The 14,728-nt window shown below is 37.2% G+C and overlaps 3 protein-coding genes across 5 annotated transcripts; 2 read left to right on the top strand and 1 right to left on the bottom strand.

Moving 5' to 3' along the window:
• The first annotated feature begins 610 nt into the window (after positions 1-610).
• On the top strand, positions 611-2,493 carry LOC115440149 (valacyclovir hydrolase-like). 2 transcript variants are annotated; one of them, XM_030164341.2, is made up of 5 exons: positions 611-756; positions 821-1,078; positions 1,256-1,409; positions 1,587-1,842; positions 2,275-2,493. In XM_030164341.2, the coding sequence occupies exons 1-5, from the start codon at positions 625-627 to the stop codon at positions 2,363-2,365; spliced, it is 891 nt and encodes a 296-aa protein (XP_030020201.2). In that variant the 5' UTR covers positions 611-624; the 3' UTR covers positions 2,366-2,493. The 2 variants fall into 2 exon arrangements, with proteins under 2 accessions (XP_030020201.2, XP_037296924.1); XM_037441027.1 differs by having other exon boundaries at positions 1,587-1,878; positions 2,275-2,382.
• Positions 2,494-3,243: 750 nt separating this feature from the next.
• Positions 3,244-6,359, top strand: LOC115440139 (valacyclovir hydrolase). Its single transcript, XM_030164323.2, has 5 exons — positions 3,244-3,725; positions 4,118-4,375; positions 4,642-4,795; positions 5,105-5,360; positions 6,157-6,359. The coding sequence occupies exons 1-5, from the start codon at positions 3,633-3,635 to the stop codon at positions 6,248-6,250; spliced, it is 855 nt and encodes a 284-aa protein (XP_030020183.1). The 5' UTR covers positions 3,244-3,632; the 3' UTR covers positions 6,251-6,359.
• LOC115440137 (serine/threonine-protein kinase Warts) lies at positions 6,355-14,223 on the bottom strand. Of its 2 annotated transcripts, none has more exons than XM_030164321.2 (5): positions 13,794-14,223; positions 12,943-13,412; positions 8,396-10,523; positions 7,998-8,284; positions 6,355-7,810 (listed from the first exon to the last, which is right to left on the bottom strand). In XM_030164321.2, exons 2-5 carry the CDS (start codon positions 13,192-13,194, stop codon positions 7,388-7,390), a joined length of 3,090 nt encoding a protein of 1,029 aa, XP_030020181.1. In that variant the 5' UTR covers positions 13,195-13,412; positions 13,794-14,223; the 3' UTR covers positions 6,355-7,387. The 2 variants fall into 2 exon arrangements, with proteins under 2 accessions (XP_030020181.1, XP_030020182.1); XM_030164322.2 differs by having other exon boundaries at positions 13,701-14,073.
• Between the last annotated feature and the right edge of the window lie 505 nt (positions 14,224-14,728).

Here is a 14,728-nt window from a genome sequence, read left to right as displayed (position 1 = left end):
AAAGCGCAACCAAGGCACCCACTTTTCACCACGTGTGTTCCGTCCCATGATGTGATAGGGGGCGAGCCTATCGCCAAATCGAGCACAACTTCCCGACTCCGATCTGATACTGAGCAGAAAAAACCCAAATGTCACTGCCCGGCCCGGAATTTGGACCCAGGACCTCAAAGTCAGTACAGTACCGCATATAATACTGGACTACACCGAGGCACTAATTTCCATGTCATGTAATTTTTTTATTAGAGGTATAATAGAGATAAAGTGAAAACAAAAGGGAAAAGAGGTAGTTTTATAAAAATTCGCGCGATGTGAAGGTAGTGTATGACCGTATTTTGCTGTAGTGCGGCCGGATGGAGGTCCCTTGCCCAACATTTTTTAATGAGTTGCTAGTTAGAAACAATAAGTCGACATCCTTGACCAACTTCAAAACGGATATCTTTTAACGCCCGTATTTTATTTTTATCCACCTTAGTTCCGTAGAATTCAGGTCGGACGACTCTTAAACGACTAAGCCAGCTGCAAATAAGCAAATGGTAATTAAGAATTATAATCTACTTCAAACATGCCAAATGCTTTTACAACCATGATATTTTTTTTTGCAAATATCACTTTATGTATGATTAAATGACAGTATCCTTTGATAAATTAACGCAACAGGGCTTGTATTTGTTCAATATGTATAGAATATTATCAAAGGTTCACAAAGTGACTAAATTTAATTCTAACCCGTTCTTTTCAACATCATGCATCCCACAGGTAAAAGCATTAGTTTTGAATAGAATTCTGAATTAGATTTGGTATTTTAAACTTAATTTCACAGGAAGAAAAAATTAAAGTTGGTAAATATAATATAAATTATATAAAAGTGGGTACCGGACCTCACAATGTATTATGTATGCCTGGAATATTTGGTACGATATGGACAGACTTCAAACCTCAGATAGAAGGATTAGACAGAAACAAATTCACAGTCATTACTTGGGACCCTCCTGGACACGGCAAAAGTAGACCACCTGAGAAAGAATTAAGTTTGGATTTTTTAGAGTGTGACGCTGACTACGCATACAATTTTATGAAGGTACGTATAAAAGCTAGCGTCGACTAGAGTATTTATTGTGATATGTTTGACAAGTGAAAATCGGCAACAACTTGGCACCCAGCCACCTAAGTATAACTTAAGGCAAATCAGTATTAAAGCCAACATGCAGTTTGTCTCTAATCATATTCAACCATAATTTATTAGTTATATTTTTAGGCACTGAATATCGAGAAGTACTCGGTACTGGGCTGGAGTGCTGGCGGCACCATGAGTCTTATCCATGCAGCTAAATATCCCGATGTGATGCGAAAACTAGTGATTTGGGGAACCAGCTCCTTCATACTACCACACGAACTTAAAAGTTATAAAAGTAAAGCCAAACTCTATTATAAAGTATTTTAGTAATAACATTTAATTTACGCATAAATTAAAAAAAAAATAAGTTTATGCGTTAGGTATTTATAATATGGTAAATGGTAATATTTTCAACAACTATTTACTTACCTGTATTTAATTTTACAATAAACCTGATTTATATTTATTACAGACATGAGTATTATGAGCAATTGGTCCAAAAGCTCATATCAGGCTATGACAGCTATATACGGAGAAGAAAACTTCGCGAAAAACTTTTCAAAATTTGTTGATGCTATGGTTGGAATATACAACAAGAAAAACGGCAACTTTTGCTTAGAGCGTTTGTCGGATATTAAATGCCCAACTTTCATTTTACACGGCAAACAAGACCAGTTAATCGACAAATTTCATGCGTCATATTTCAATACATATATCTCAGAATCGAGGTACTTAATCATTAATTAAAATTCAGTATTACATAAGTAAGTATGATAGTTTGCTTCATTTCGTGGTTGCTCGATCTAAGTTTTGTATGTCAAGAAATAATAAACAAAGGGCCTTAACTTCTTAAATACCGACACATACTTAACTATCTTTTGATTCGAAATTTCCTTATCCTTCTCATTTGTGACGACGACTGACGAGTGAGTGTAAAGATAGTCATCAGTTAATATCTACAGACACCTATCCGAAAATACTAGATAGCCCGATAGCATAATATTAAGACATCGTGATCGGAACTCCTAGTCAGAGCTCGTGGGAAACTAGAAGCTAAGGACTAAGAGAATACTATGCCTCACGTAGACTTTATAGTGCCTTATAATATAGATATGTATGTACCTAATGTATTATTTTCTCAATAATTTTCTGTTTTCTAGGTCTTACATCTATCCAGAGGGAAAACACAACATACACATTAAATATGCAGAAGACTTTAATAAGAGAGTACAAGAATTCCTTCTTGAATAAAATAATTATTTGTTTAGTAATTGGTGTTTAGAATTCCTGTTTTATGTGGAACGACCCTGTTCCATATTTTGTAGTACTTTTATTTTGTCTAATAAAATCCAACTGTTAATCCATGTAATTAATATAAAGGTTGTTTTCTGGGTTTTACGTCTTCTATATTAGCTCAGCAAAAACATTGTTGACAAATAAGTAGGTATGTAGTTAAACTAATCACCGCGATCCAAACCTAAAAACTCTATAAATATTTGAGATTTGGCGCCATTGACGTATATTCTATATTTGGCGCCCATTTCCACCAATCGACGCGCTAAACGAAAAAAGCCGTACTATGATAATATGATTATATCGGAATATTTTTTTCTCAAGTATCGGAATGTTATGCGCTGAAAAGAGGTGTTCAAGAAATTATTAATGTTACCAGCCTTATCCAACGAGCTTATCGCTAATAAATACTTGATTTAAAAAAAAACTAAATTGGTACATATTATATTACTTATGCCTAGTAAAATTGTTGTTGTTGTTCATGTCTGTACATTATATATTTTTATGAAAAAATAATTAGGAAACGCGAGAAAGAACTAATAGAACGTTTAAAAGAAAAAAATGAAATTTCTGCTCGTTTGCTGAAAAATTCGTTGGCGTATCACGCCAAACATTATAATATGTAAGCATTATTTTATGTACCATATTAATGACAGACCCCAGGCGACATGCGTTTGTGCGAGATGAATCGAGATGTATAACAGCCTAGATAGATGTAAGTCTACGTAGACGACGTTTTGGCACAGTTAGTAATTAAAAACATAAAAAAAAAAATGCCATATATGGCATTATCCAATAATATTGGGAAGTTATACCTAAATGCGTTCGAATTTAAATTTCCGAATCTTTTTAATTTACAATTTCATAGACTGTCAGTAAATATTTGCTTAGGTACCCACAACACAACACTGTTTGAAAAATCTGTTAGGCTGGCGATCGTAACTGTAGCGAAAATCACAAGATGAAACAGCTCGTTGGACATCTTTTTTCTTCATCGTTCTGTCTAAAAAAACGACTTAGACATTACTTTGGAATAAGGAAAGCTGCTGTGCTAATCTAACTCTATTATTATGATAATGTTTTTACCGAGACAAACCTTAGATTATGAATAATGAAAAACTAAAGATCTCCGATAAATTTGTATGGTTGGCTACACTGATATTATCAAACAGCCAGAGCACAGAGGTTAAAAAACTAGAATAGAATATAATCTTCGTTTGCCAAAATGCATATAAAAATAAAATATTTAATTTCACCGCTCTTGAAAATAAATAGAAACATCACAAAGGTATTTCTATCGACATCAGCTGTTCCCAAGGTACGTTATTTCGTAAGTTTCTCATTAGAAATTTTAAAAATGTAGATCTCAAATCAGTCGGCTAATATTGGCTATCTTGATTCATAATTAGTAGCCTCACCCGTACCCCTTAGTTTCCCGAACGTAATAGCTTTCAAGCCGCCCATGGCTTATAGTGATAGATAATAACCAGTAATGGTCAGATGATAATTTAATATACTGCTGGGAAAGGAAATAAGTAAATTATGTACACTGCGAGTGATAATGACATTCTCTGGATATCAGTATCTACGGAAAATAACAAGTAGGTACTTAACAGATTCTAATTTTAAAATAATTTAACTGCATTATTTTTATGTGCATTTTTTCGCAACTGTAAATAAAATTCCGCATATTTTTACCATTGATTATAGGAAGAAAAAATAAAAGTCGGCGATTGCAACATTAATTATGTAAAGGTAGGCAAAGGAAGTCATAACCTGCTATGCTTGCCTGGTGCATTGGGTACAATATGGTCAGACTTCAAGCCCCAAGTGGACGGTTTTGACCGGGAAAAATTTACCACAGTGGTCTGGGATCCACCTGGCTATGGTAAGAGCAGACCGCCAAACAAGACATTTTCCGAGGATTTCTATGAGAAAGATGCTGATGCAGCACATGAATTTATGAAGGTATTTGAAAAACATGTCTTGTTCTTCAAAAACCAATTTAGATACTCATTTAAAATGTTTTATTAAATATTTGTATCTGTTTAAGCTTTGGTTGAAATATTGTGCATATAGTTACATAGTGTCTGCTAAGTAGATATATTTATAAGGATGAAGGGCTATATGTCCATAAAATATTCCCTATTCTAAATAATACAAAAATATATTTATTCTCTAAAAATAGATCATTATAAAACAGCAGTTTGAACCATTGTATTTCAATTTCCTAGGCCCTGAACATCCCAAAGTATTCTTTACTAGGCTGGAGTGATGGAGGCATTACCGGAATGATCCATGCTGCGAAATATCCTGATGCTGTAAATAAACTAGTTATTTGGGGAAGCAATGCCTTCATCGTACCTCAAGAAATGGAAATGTACAAGAGTATGTATTATCAACTGTTCAGCATTCATTTTTACCATTATTAAATTTACTTGAAATAATTATCAACATACATTTTTTTTGTTACAATCTAACCCAAATAAAAATTATATTATCTGATTGCAAAAGTTATCTGAGTTTATTCGGGATCACAGAGCAATTGCTTTGTCCATACATGTTATTTAACACGTCAGATTTTTTTTTATAATGTATAAAAGTCAATTATTATAACCCTCTATTTAATTTGAATCAACCATCATCATTTCATATCTTATTAATTGCATTACCTATATAGGTAATTTGAAATTACAGAAACCAGAGATGTTAATAAGTGGTCCGCAAAAATGAGACAACCAATGATTGATGTTTATGGAGAAGAATTCTTTGCCAAATATTGGGCTGAATGGACTGATGGCATGATCAATATTTTCAACAAGCATGATGGCAACTTATGTTCATCATTATTGAAAGACATTAAATGTCCAACATTTATTTTATATGGAGAGAAAGACCCGATGGTGGATCAAGTGCATGTATCGCACTTACATACCCACATAGAAGGTTCTAGGTATGTTTTATATTATATGTTTAGAATAAATAATTCCAAAATCTTCAAATGACATCATGTGTTATACGCAAATTACTTAAAACGAACTTTTCACTATAGAGAATTGTCCAACTAGGATCGCAGAATACAACCAAGATCCTGGATAGGCCATCATGGCAAATAAAAAACAATACATAAGTACTGTTTGTTGTCATAAGACAACCAGGAAGGCCTAGCTTGGAATTCAATTGTAATAATCCACTAACGATTTGACATACAATTATTTTGTTATAAGAAATTTGCATAAAATATTCAAATACTGTTTATTATTTAATATTATGGGTCAGTAAGAGAATGCGAGCTAGCATGCTAATTGATATAGTGACTTCTGCAATTGTACTGTATGAACAAGTTATGCGAGCAAAAAAGTACGCAATCGCCATACTTAATGAATTATTCGTATTGCGCATTTATCAATTAATATAATTATTAAAATCTGTTTGAGTAAACAATATTTAAATAAATAAACTTTGAAAGTTGATATCGGGCATACGTAAAGACAGGATCAAAAATACTCTGAACCATCGAAAATGCATGAGATTGATAAAAGCTAAAATGAAAGAAATGTGCCAAATTTAGACAAACGGGTAGACCATATTCTCTGTCTACCCTCATGGGATAGACGCGCGAATGATGCATATTAAACACTGATTAGTTTAAATTAATTGCAAATATGTCAAATACTCGTGAATTGAACATTATTTTACTTTATTTGACTCTTTGAGACATGTGATGCTAATTTTTCATCGTGTTTTAGGATCCACTTGTATCCGGAGGGAAAACACAACATCCACCTCAGGTATGCAGAAGATTTCAACAAGAGAGTACAAGAATTCCTTCTGCTGCCTTAATGCAGTACTTTATCTACTTTTGTAAAAGTTGTTATATTTTAAGCCTACATTGTTACCATTTTTGTATATGGTAAAGGGATAAACGAAAAATATAACAAAAAAAATCCCACATTTTATTTTTCATTTACTTCTTATAAGCATGTTTCATTTGAGAATAAAACAATTTACATTCAATAACATATAATTTAAGGTTGAAATGACTGATTCATATCTTACTGTACAAGTGAAATTATTGGTGTACCATAACCACCAAAAACAAGCATTATTATTGTATGGCTGCTAATCACACGGCACGTTTTGTTACAGTGTTATTTCGCGATAACATGAACAAAAAATTGGATATGTTAGTGAAAACAAAATTACTAAGTTGCACATTTTAAACAATTGACTGAAAATGCAAACTACATTTTAGGCCAAACTTATATTCAGCCAACATCTACAGAAAATGTGACTCTCGTGTTAATAAATACATATTGCACAGTGTACACTTCACCAATTACCTGATCTACGTTCGTATAAATACCAAATACTTGTAAACACTTCCAAAACTAAGTGTAAGGCACGAGACATGAGCTTGTGTCCACAGGACCATTGGAAGCGCAGTACAGTTGTTGCCGATATCAATAATATGACTGTTAACAATACATGACTTCATAAGTTATGGTTTACAATTATAAACAAACACACACTTATAAGCAACCTACCTCGATAAATACATAAGAAAATATACTGACGATATTAAATCATTCGCTAGTTCACGCTTAGTGTAAGCTTGTTCTTATCTCATAAATAATTTCTCTAGTTACAAAAATAGTATACACTGAATGGAACGACATTAGATACCGCGGTTCGGCGCACCGACACTCGCTACAGCACCACTCGACCTACCACTACTGTGATCCATCCGTTACATATATTACACCAATATTAATTACTCTTACAAATACATAACGATACAATATTACAACATTATCACCGGGATTATTAACAATACGAGTGTTTTTTATTAATTTTAAATACGTTACAATCGTTACGTTTACGAAAACTAATGTTTTAATAGAGAGATAGTTGAAGGCACACACTTTGTAAAACCTACAAGTTATATTCAGCGTCCATTATTCACTGTCGACTGTCGTTTCATACGTAAACCGGCCCCTGGTTGTCGTTGTCGTCGAGGTTAATTTTATTCGTGTACCCGTCGTCGAAGAATCTGCGGAAGGTGAACTCAAAGAAGCCGTGGAAGGTCTTCCCATTGTCGAGTAGTTCGCTGTCAGACTTGTTGGAATCGGAGCTGCCCGAGTTGCGCAGCTTGTCGGGGTCCACGGGGTCGAAGTTGGACGTGTCGGTGGCGTAGTCGATTCGAGGGATGTAGGGCGCCACCTGCCGTCGCAAGCCCTTGTCAAAATCGATGCCGCCGAGAAATGGGTGGTGCTTCACTTCGTTGGCGTCCTTGCCGAGCCTCGTGTCCTGTCCCGAGCACAGCTGCAGGATCAAGTCCTTGCTCTCTGGTGATAAATTCGCAGCGTCCGGTATGTGAAGAGTACTCTCCCAGTTTATGACCTGAAATACATGAAAATATTTTATTATATTGTTAAACAATAACGATCTATTTTTTTTACACGTCGTTATACCGCGGGATTAATTTTTTGTTAAGCCCGAGACAGAACTCAACAAGGCATTAATTTATATTAAAAAAAAAACAATAAAAGAATGAAGACTATTGTTAAAAACTCAATATAACACCTACCTTGAGTTGGGTTTCGGCGGGCGTCGCAGCCAGGAACGGCGGTGAGCCAACCAACATCTCGTACAATATGACCCCGACGGACCACCAGTCGCAAAGCTGCGTGTAACCGGTGCGCTGCAGCACCTCCGGTGCGATGTAGTTGGGCGTGCCGACGAGCGAGTGCGCTAGGCATCGCTGGTGTTCGCGTTTCCGTCGCCTCTCCAGGGGCTTTAGCTGGTGGCACCGGCACTCTCCCATCGCGCCCCATTCCCCGTCCACGGGATCCATCGAGTCCTGCCTCCCGTGGTCTGGAATTTGTTAGTGTGTCTTACTTCAAATTTATAGCTATGGCTTATAAATTGTAATTACGTAGTGGACCAAAAACTTTGAACACAAGATAACAAAAATAAAAGACTCACCATTCCTCTGGTAATACTTGGAATTGTGCGTCCACCTGAAGCCGGTGCACAACCCAAAGTCTGTCAGCTTGATGTGTCCGTCGCGGTCGATGAGGATGTTGTCCGGCTTGATGTCGCGGTGGATAAAGCCCATTTTATGGACGCTCTCTACCGCGCACGTCAGCTCTGCTATGTAAAACCTCGCTAGGTTCTCCTCGAATATGCCCAGCTTTATTAACAATGACATGAGATCGCCGCCCGGTATGTAGTCCATCACGAAATATAAATTGTCCTTATCTTGGAAGCTGTAGTAGAGTTTGACAACCCACTCGTTATCTGCTTCCGCCAATATGTCCCGCTCGGCTTTCACGTGCGCCACTTGGTTTCGTTTTAACACGTCAGCTTTGCGAAGTGTCTTCATGGCATAAAGATGATTAGTATCGATCTTCCTCACGAGCGTCACTTCACCGAACGCACCCACACCGATTGGCTTTATCTTCGTGAACATGGACTTGTCCATCTTCGCCCTCTTTAACCTAATGTAATTGGATTCTTTCTGAGATAGCATCTTCCTCATCTGACACTGTGCCTCCGGACTAAGGCCTATCTTCGTCATTTCCTTCTCGAGCTGCATGCGCCGGAATGTCCGCTGTTTGTACGACTTTAGAATGTTTTCCACATGCTGCTCCATGAAGAACTTGAAGGCTTGAGGCGAATAATTCCTAACTTTACAATCTCTTCTCTCGTCTTCTTTTTCTTTACTTATGTTTCGTCGCTCCGGGATGGGCGATTGATGTCTGATTTTCTCCACAACTTTCTGTCGACGATCGGACGATCCGTTCGAACTCTTATCAGAACTAGACGCAACTACACTATCCTTTAGGAGATTATTAGTACAATTTTGATTGGTGCACTTTAAATCGTGCGGTCCCTGGGACGTCTCACCCTTCATGTCACAATTATTTGAGAACTTTTTATGCAAAGGCGAGTGATGAGAATTGACTGTCGTGGTGGTGTCGTTTTGATTGCCGTACGGTGGCGGCGGTATAGGGTGCATGCCTCTTTGTACGGCAAGGGCCTGCATGGTGATAGCGTAGCTAGGAGGTTCTGTGGTAGGAACGGTGGGCGTGGTCGCCGTCGGAATGACTTGGGGCGTGGAGCCCGGTGACGAGGGCTTCGGCGCGAGAGGGTAGCTGGGCGGTGTCTGCGCTTGCTGCTTCTGCTGGATCGAACTGGCATACGATGGCGGGGGAGGTTGCGAGCCCGAGCTCGTAACGGGAGGTGGGGCAACCGGCGCTATCGCCGTCTGGAGCACTGGCTTCTGCACTTGAGTACTCTTCACTGATTGCATAATGATTGGAGCCTGCACCGCTTGTCTCGCTGTCCACGCCTGAAGAGGCGTGGGGCGAGTCATACCGGACGCGGAGCCGGTCGATTGCGTCACCGTAATCGGACTCGGCGAACCGGCGGAGGTGCCTCCCGAGTAAATCCCCGACGAAGGACTCTTCCTGTAGTCCTGGGACTGGGTAGGACTCTGGCGGTTCTGCATCGATACAGAATACGGAGGAGGCGGCGGAACACCCGAAAGCGGGTACGGCGGTGGGAGTTCCGCACCACCCGTCTGGTAAATGCTCAACGCTTGAATCTGCTGCGTGAGCTGCTGCTGAACTTGTGGCCCATTCTGCACGATCATGGGCTGTCGCGCGGGGGGCGTAGGTGCTCCAGCGGCTACAGGGCTGGTGCCGCGGGCGGGCGGCAGCGGAGGCGCCGGGGACATACGCTTCATCAGCTGCTGCACCGACGGCGGCACGGGCGGCGTGGACGGACATCGCGGCGGCGGCGGCGGGGGAGGTTCTGAGAATCCCGACGGCGAATACTGCCTGCTGAGCTTCTCGTGGGGCAGCGGCGGCGCGTCAGACTGCCGCGGACTATCCGACCGCGAACTGCCTGCGCCGGAGTCAAGCGCGGGACTCCCTCGATGGAGGTTGATCTCGCGCTCTAGACTAGGTTTCCTAATGAGTTTGGTGCTTAGGGCACTCAAGTTACTGCTCTTGATGGCTCCATTAAGAGGTTCCTGTTGCTTAGACAGGTAATCGAGGGCGGCGTCAAATCTACCTCCAGCATATTTGAGTGCCCTGACTGCTGGATCCTGTAAAAGGCAGATTGTATATTGTAGATGTTGTAGCACATTGAAAAATAAAAACTTAAGGTGGGTTTCTGCTAGTATACATGGTAAAATTATTTCTGTGAAGTAAGAATAATAATATATTTTCATGTTTGGTACTTTGGACACTATCCAGGCCACTTTAGTTATCAGCAAATATGGTCTTACACTGGTGTAAACATTCATCAACATCTAAGATCCATAATAAATAGGTAATCTTGATACTTTATTAAAGTAGTAACTAAAGTTTATGTAATATTTTATCTCAATAACAATTGTATATTGCAACTACAGTGGAAAACATAAAATTCGCAGGGCAATTAGCATGTATATGAATAATGCAAAGTGTATAATTATTTAATGGACAACCTGATATCAATCTCGGAATTTGATTATGTACAGACAATAGTAAAGTTATATCTAACATAAATCCAAGTTACTTAGAATAACTCATTTACACGCTAGGGGTAAATATTGTAACATGCTACATATTTTTGTGATGCTGGGATGAAATTAGTGATTTAAATTAGTATGGTCCTACCTTCCCTAAGCCCATTCTTAGTGTGGGAAACATTTTTTTTTTTTTTTTCAGATTTACTGTAGTTGCTTCATACCAACAAAAAAACGTGGTTATCCACCTAGCAGTCTAAAGTTAATCACCTTTAGGAAGCAATTACCTAAATGATGATAGGTTGAATAATATGTGCCATTGTCCATACCTATATATCACAGTTTCCCATTTCTGCTTGTCTAATATTTGTTTTGGAAGCAGTATTTATATCCCCACAAAAATTAAAACAAAACCATACAGATTAAAAAACATTCTGTAACAACCAAATAGTATGTATTTTTGCTAGTTTTCTCCATTCTCACTTGAATCATATAAAAAGCATAAGAAACTGAGAAATTGTGTTGAAAAGTATAAGGATATTTTTTTTCAGTTGTGAATCTTGATAGCCCCTAAGTATTTTATTTTATTCAAGAGGAATAGAAAACAGTTAAATGTAACTAGAGTATGGGTGTAGGCGATTTTAATCTAGTAGTGGCTTTAATTAAGTCCTCTATTACCAATTAAGATATTCTAGATGAGGTGTGGATGCAAATTAGTACTATAATACCAGCTTATCAAAATATCATAGATTATAGTCATGAATCCATCCATGTTAGTCTACTTTTTGATACAAAGTAGCCAATAGAACTCAGATAAAGTATTTTCCTATTGGTGAAAGAATTTTCAGACTGCATTCATAAGTTTCATAGATTTCCCTTGACATTGGAACTTACTTTACATGAATAATGCCTTAATTTTTTTGTATAGATTCTCCTGTATACCAGAAGTATGGATTATAATATAATCCCAACTATGCACTAGGCCAGTGTAGTGGACTAAGCCCTTGACCCACGGAGTAATAGAAAACCCTCTCAGCAGTGGGACTATATAATTTGGGACTGGTATTATTATAACAAGCTGGAATTAAGGTGAGGGGTGGTGAAAATGGCCAACATTACATGCAGAAATATATTTAACTAGCTTTAAACAATATAGCCAAAATAAAGGAATTTTACAAAGCAAAGTATTTTGTAAATCCCTACGTTTTAATCCACCCATATGTGTACCACATACATCAGCCAACTATAGAAAAAATTGTTTTCTTGTGCAAGCTAGTAATAATTTTAATATTATATGTAAGCAGCATGATCTGGACACATTCTTGGCCACTGTGCCCTTGGCGAGGAGGTGTTTGAGTCTTAAATTTTTCAAAAAAGAATTTTAAATCATCAAGTACTGCACTGTTTTTATGTACTTGAATGTGAATTTGTTAAAATTGTTCTACACTGTAATTCCTTTAAACAATTACTATAAGTGAAGACTTGTCATTGGCTTTTTGTTGCAACACCTTTGTTAATTATATATTATTTTAAGCTGTTAGTCTTCCATATAATATAAATAAATAAATAAATAAATAAATAAATAAAGTAAAAAAACAATAATGTAAGGTGAATGCGACAAACATTTATATTTTAATAGATATGAAAAATTTTATTCTTGATGTAAAACAACCAGACCCATGCTTGTTAATCACTTTATTAGAAAATTAAATGTAGATTTATGGATAAAAGTCTCAATATATATTTTCCCAGGATAAAAAGAAGCCTATATCCTTAACAGGATATCAGGGACTGAATTGTGGTATAGACAAGTTTTCTCCATAACAAATTTCACCAGAAACTATTCAGAAGTTTTTGAATATATTACATTCCTATACATGCGGCAGGGATCTTCATTATGTGTAAGGAAGTTTTATATTGATATTATAATATAATTATACTCATAAATATAAAGTTATATTAAAATTCCCAAACGCCACTATGTAATCTAAAGATAAATTAATCAAAAACTCACCTCATCATAGCCAAGAGCAATAAGCTGATTCAGTGACTGTGGCAGCACATTCAGATCCTTATCAAGTCCATTGCCTGATGACGAGCTGAAGCCAGAGCTGACACCTGAGCTAACAGTGCTCGCGGCAGACGAGCCAGGCGGCTCTGAAGATCCAATATTAGCAAAGGGGAGTAATGAGTTTCTGATTTCGGCGAGCGCCTTCTGGTGGTATCCGGAGCGCGTGGCCGTCTTGCCGGGCGCCGGCGGGTTCATGGCGCCCGTGCGCCTCGCTTCTCACCCCACCCCGCCCATCACATGAGCACATCCCTCCTGCCACACATACCGCTGTGCGTTGTCCTCCTTAGCATTTACACTAGTGCCCCTGCAGGTAATAGCCTCTTTTGCCGATAAGTCTCGCTTCTATGTCCACTGGTCAAATGTATGTCAACATTGTCCGTTCATCACAATGTGTAACATGTGTTTCTATAGCACTGAAACAAAAAATTCGAATGTTTACAACTCGATATTTGTTCGTCTTCTCGTCATTGTTTACCAGGATGACATAAGTTAGGGAAACTCGAGCAAAGTGTTCCACTGTATAGTTGTAAATTGTAATGCAGTTTGGATACTTATTGGATTACACTTCAACACATAGCACTGGACAAATTATCTTTGGTGTTCAAAAAGATTCGTGTACAGAAATGATATCCCATGCGTTTGTAGGCAAAGTACATAACGAGCTAAAGGAATGTTCATCACGAATCAATCATGACATAGACCTGTGGAATGCCAAAATTAGAGTCAGCTTTGTTTCTTGTATACCACTAATCACGTTCCCTTCAAACGCACTAATAATTATTGTAACTAATTACCAGACACTTTTTCACTTTCGGCAAATCCGTATTAGAATCACAAACGTCATAATCTCGTAAAATAAAAATTCTGTCCGAGAGCTCTCACATTACCGATGACATCTTTCTCGCACACCACAAGCTGATATTTTCGTTATTGACTTTTACACCCGAAACTTAAAACGCCGAAATTGAAAGAACTTTTGTATAAACGTTTTAATATCAAATGAATTACGAAAACAAAGAACTCTGAAACACAGACATGCAAGTTGGCAAACCATACAAAGCGACCATTTTGAAGAATTACCACATTCTTTTGTATGTTCGTAAAAGCTACGCTGTAGTGATGTTCGCGGCTGTTCTCTATTTTATTTTATTTGTAAATATTTCCTAGTAATATAAATTTAACGCATTTAATTATAAACCATTTTATGCAGAAAGCTCTGAAGCAACAAAAAAGCTAAGATATATTTTTTATTCTTTTAGATTTATCATTTTTTAGCATAGCCTGAAATGTATCCGAACGGAATTCCACAAGGAATGAATGAGAATGGATATTTTTGACGTAAATATATCAGCTATGGTTTAGTAGCATAGATGATGTATACAAAACAATACAGGCAAGCAAAAATATTGAGTTACATACTTTAAAAAAAATATATTTTAAAGTAATCCATATTTTAAATAATATTGTGATCCCATATTATTATTTTTAAATTATTTAAAATATAAATCGTTAATAATTTTTTTACCTGACAATTTTTATTTGACAATATAAGATAAAGGTGCATCCACATAATTTGTAATAACACAATTTGTTTATCAGTAGGTATTTTCATCATTTTGATCTTCATGATGGCAGGGAGTATATAAAAATACAAATAATTACTATATAATAATACTTGTCAAGCAACCTGTAAAAAATTGCAACACAATGTAGCAAATGTAAAAAAATA

Source organism: Manduca sexta, chromosome 21 (genome assembly GCF_014839805.1).
Source record: "Manduca sexta isolate Smith_Timp_Sample1 chromosome 21, JHU_Msex_v1.0, whole genome shotgun sequence".
NCBI classification, from domain to species: Eukaryota; Metazoa; Arthropoda; class Insecta; order Lepidoptera; family Sphingidae; genus Manduca; species Manduca sexta.
This window is presented reverse-complemented; position numbering and strand designations above follow the sequence as displayed.

Bases quoted from the DNA above. Each gene is read 5' to 3' on its own strand.
- LOC115440149 (XM_030164341.2), top strand. From the start codon at position 625: ATGACAGTATCCTTTGATAAATTAACGCAACAGGGCTTGTATTTGTTC. The intron at 1,410-1,586 runs GTAAAGCCAAAC...TATTTATTACAG, and splicing joins CGAACTTAAAAGTTATAAAA to ACATGAGTATTATGAGCAAT. The intron at 1,843-2,274 runs GTACTTAATCAT...TCTGTTTTCTAG, and splicing joins ACATATATCTCAGAATCGAG to GTCTTACATCTATCCAGAGG.
- LOC115440139 (XM_030164323.2), top strand. From the start codon at position 3,633: ATGCATATAAAAATAAAATATTTAATTTCACCGCTCTTGAAAATAAAT. The intron at 3,726-4,117 runs GTACGTTATTTC...CATTGATTATAG, and splicing joins CGACATCAGCTGTTCCCAAG to GAAGAAAAAATAAAAGTCGG. The intron at 5,361-6,156 runs GTATGTTTTATA...ATCGTGTTTTAG, and splicing joins ACCCACATAGAAGGTTCTAG to GATCCACTTGTATCCGGAGG.
- LOC115440137 (XM_030164321.2), bottom strand. From the start codon at position 13,194: ATGAACCCGCCGGCGCCCGGCAAGACGGCCACGCGCTCCGGATACCAC. The intron at 10,524-12,942 runs GTGAGTTTTTGA...TGCCTTTTACAG, and splicing joins TTGCTCTTGGCTATGATGAG to GATCCAGCAGTCAGGGCACT. The intron at 8,285-8,395 runs GTGAGTCTTTTA...AACAAATTCCAG, and splicing joins CAAGTATTACCAGAGGAATG to ACCACGGGAGGCAGGACTCG.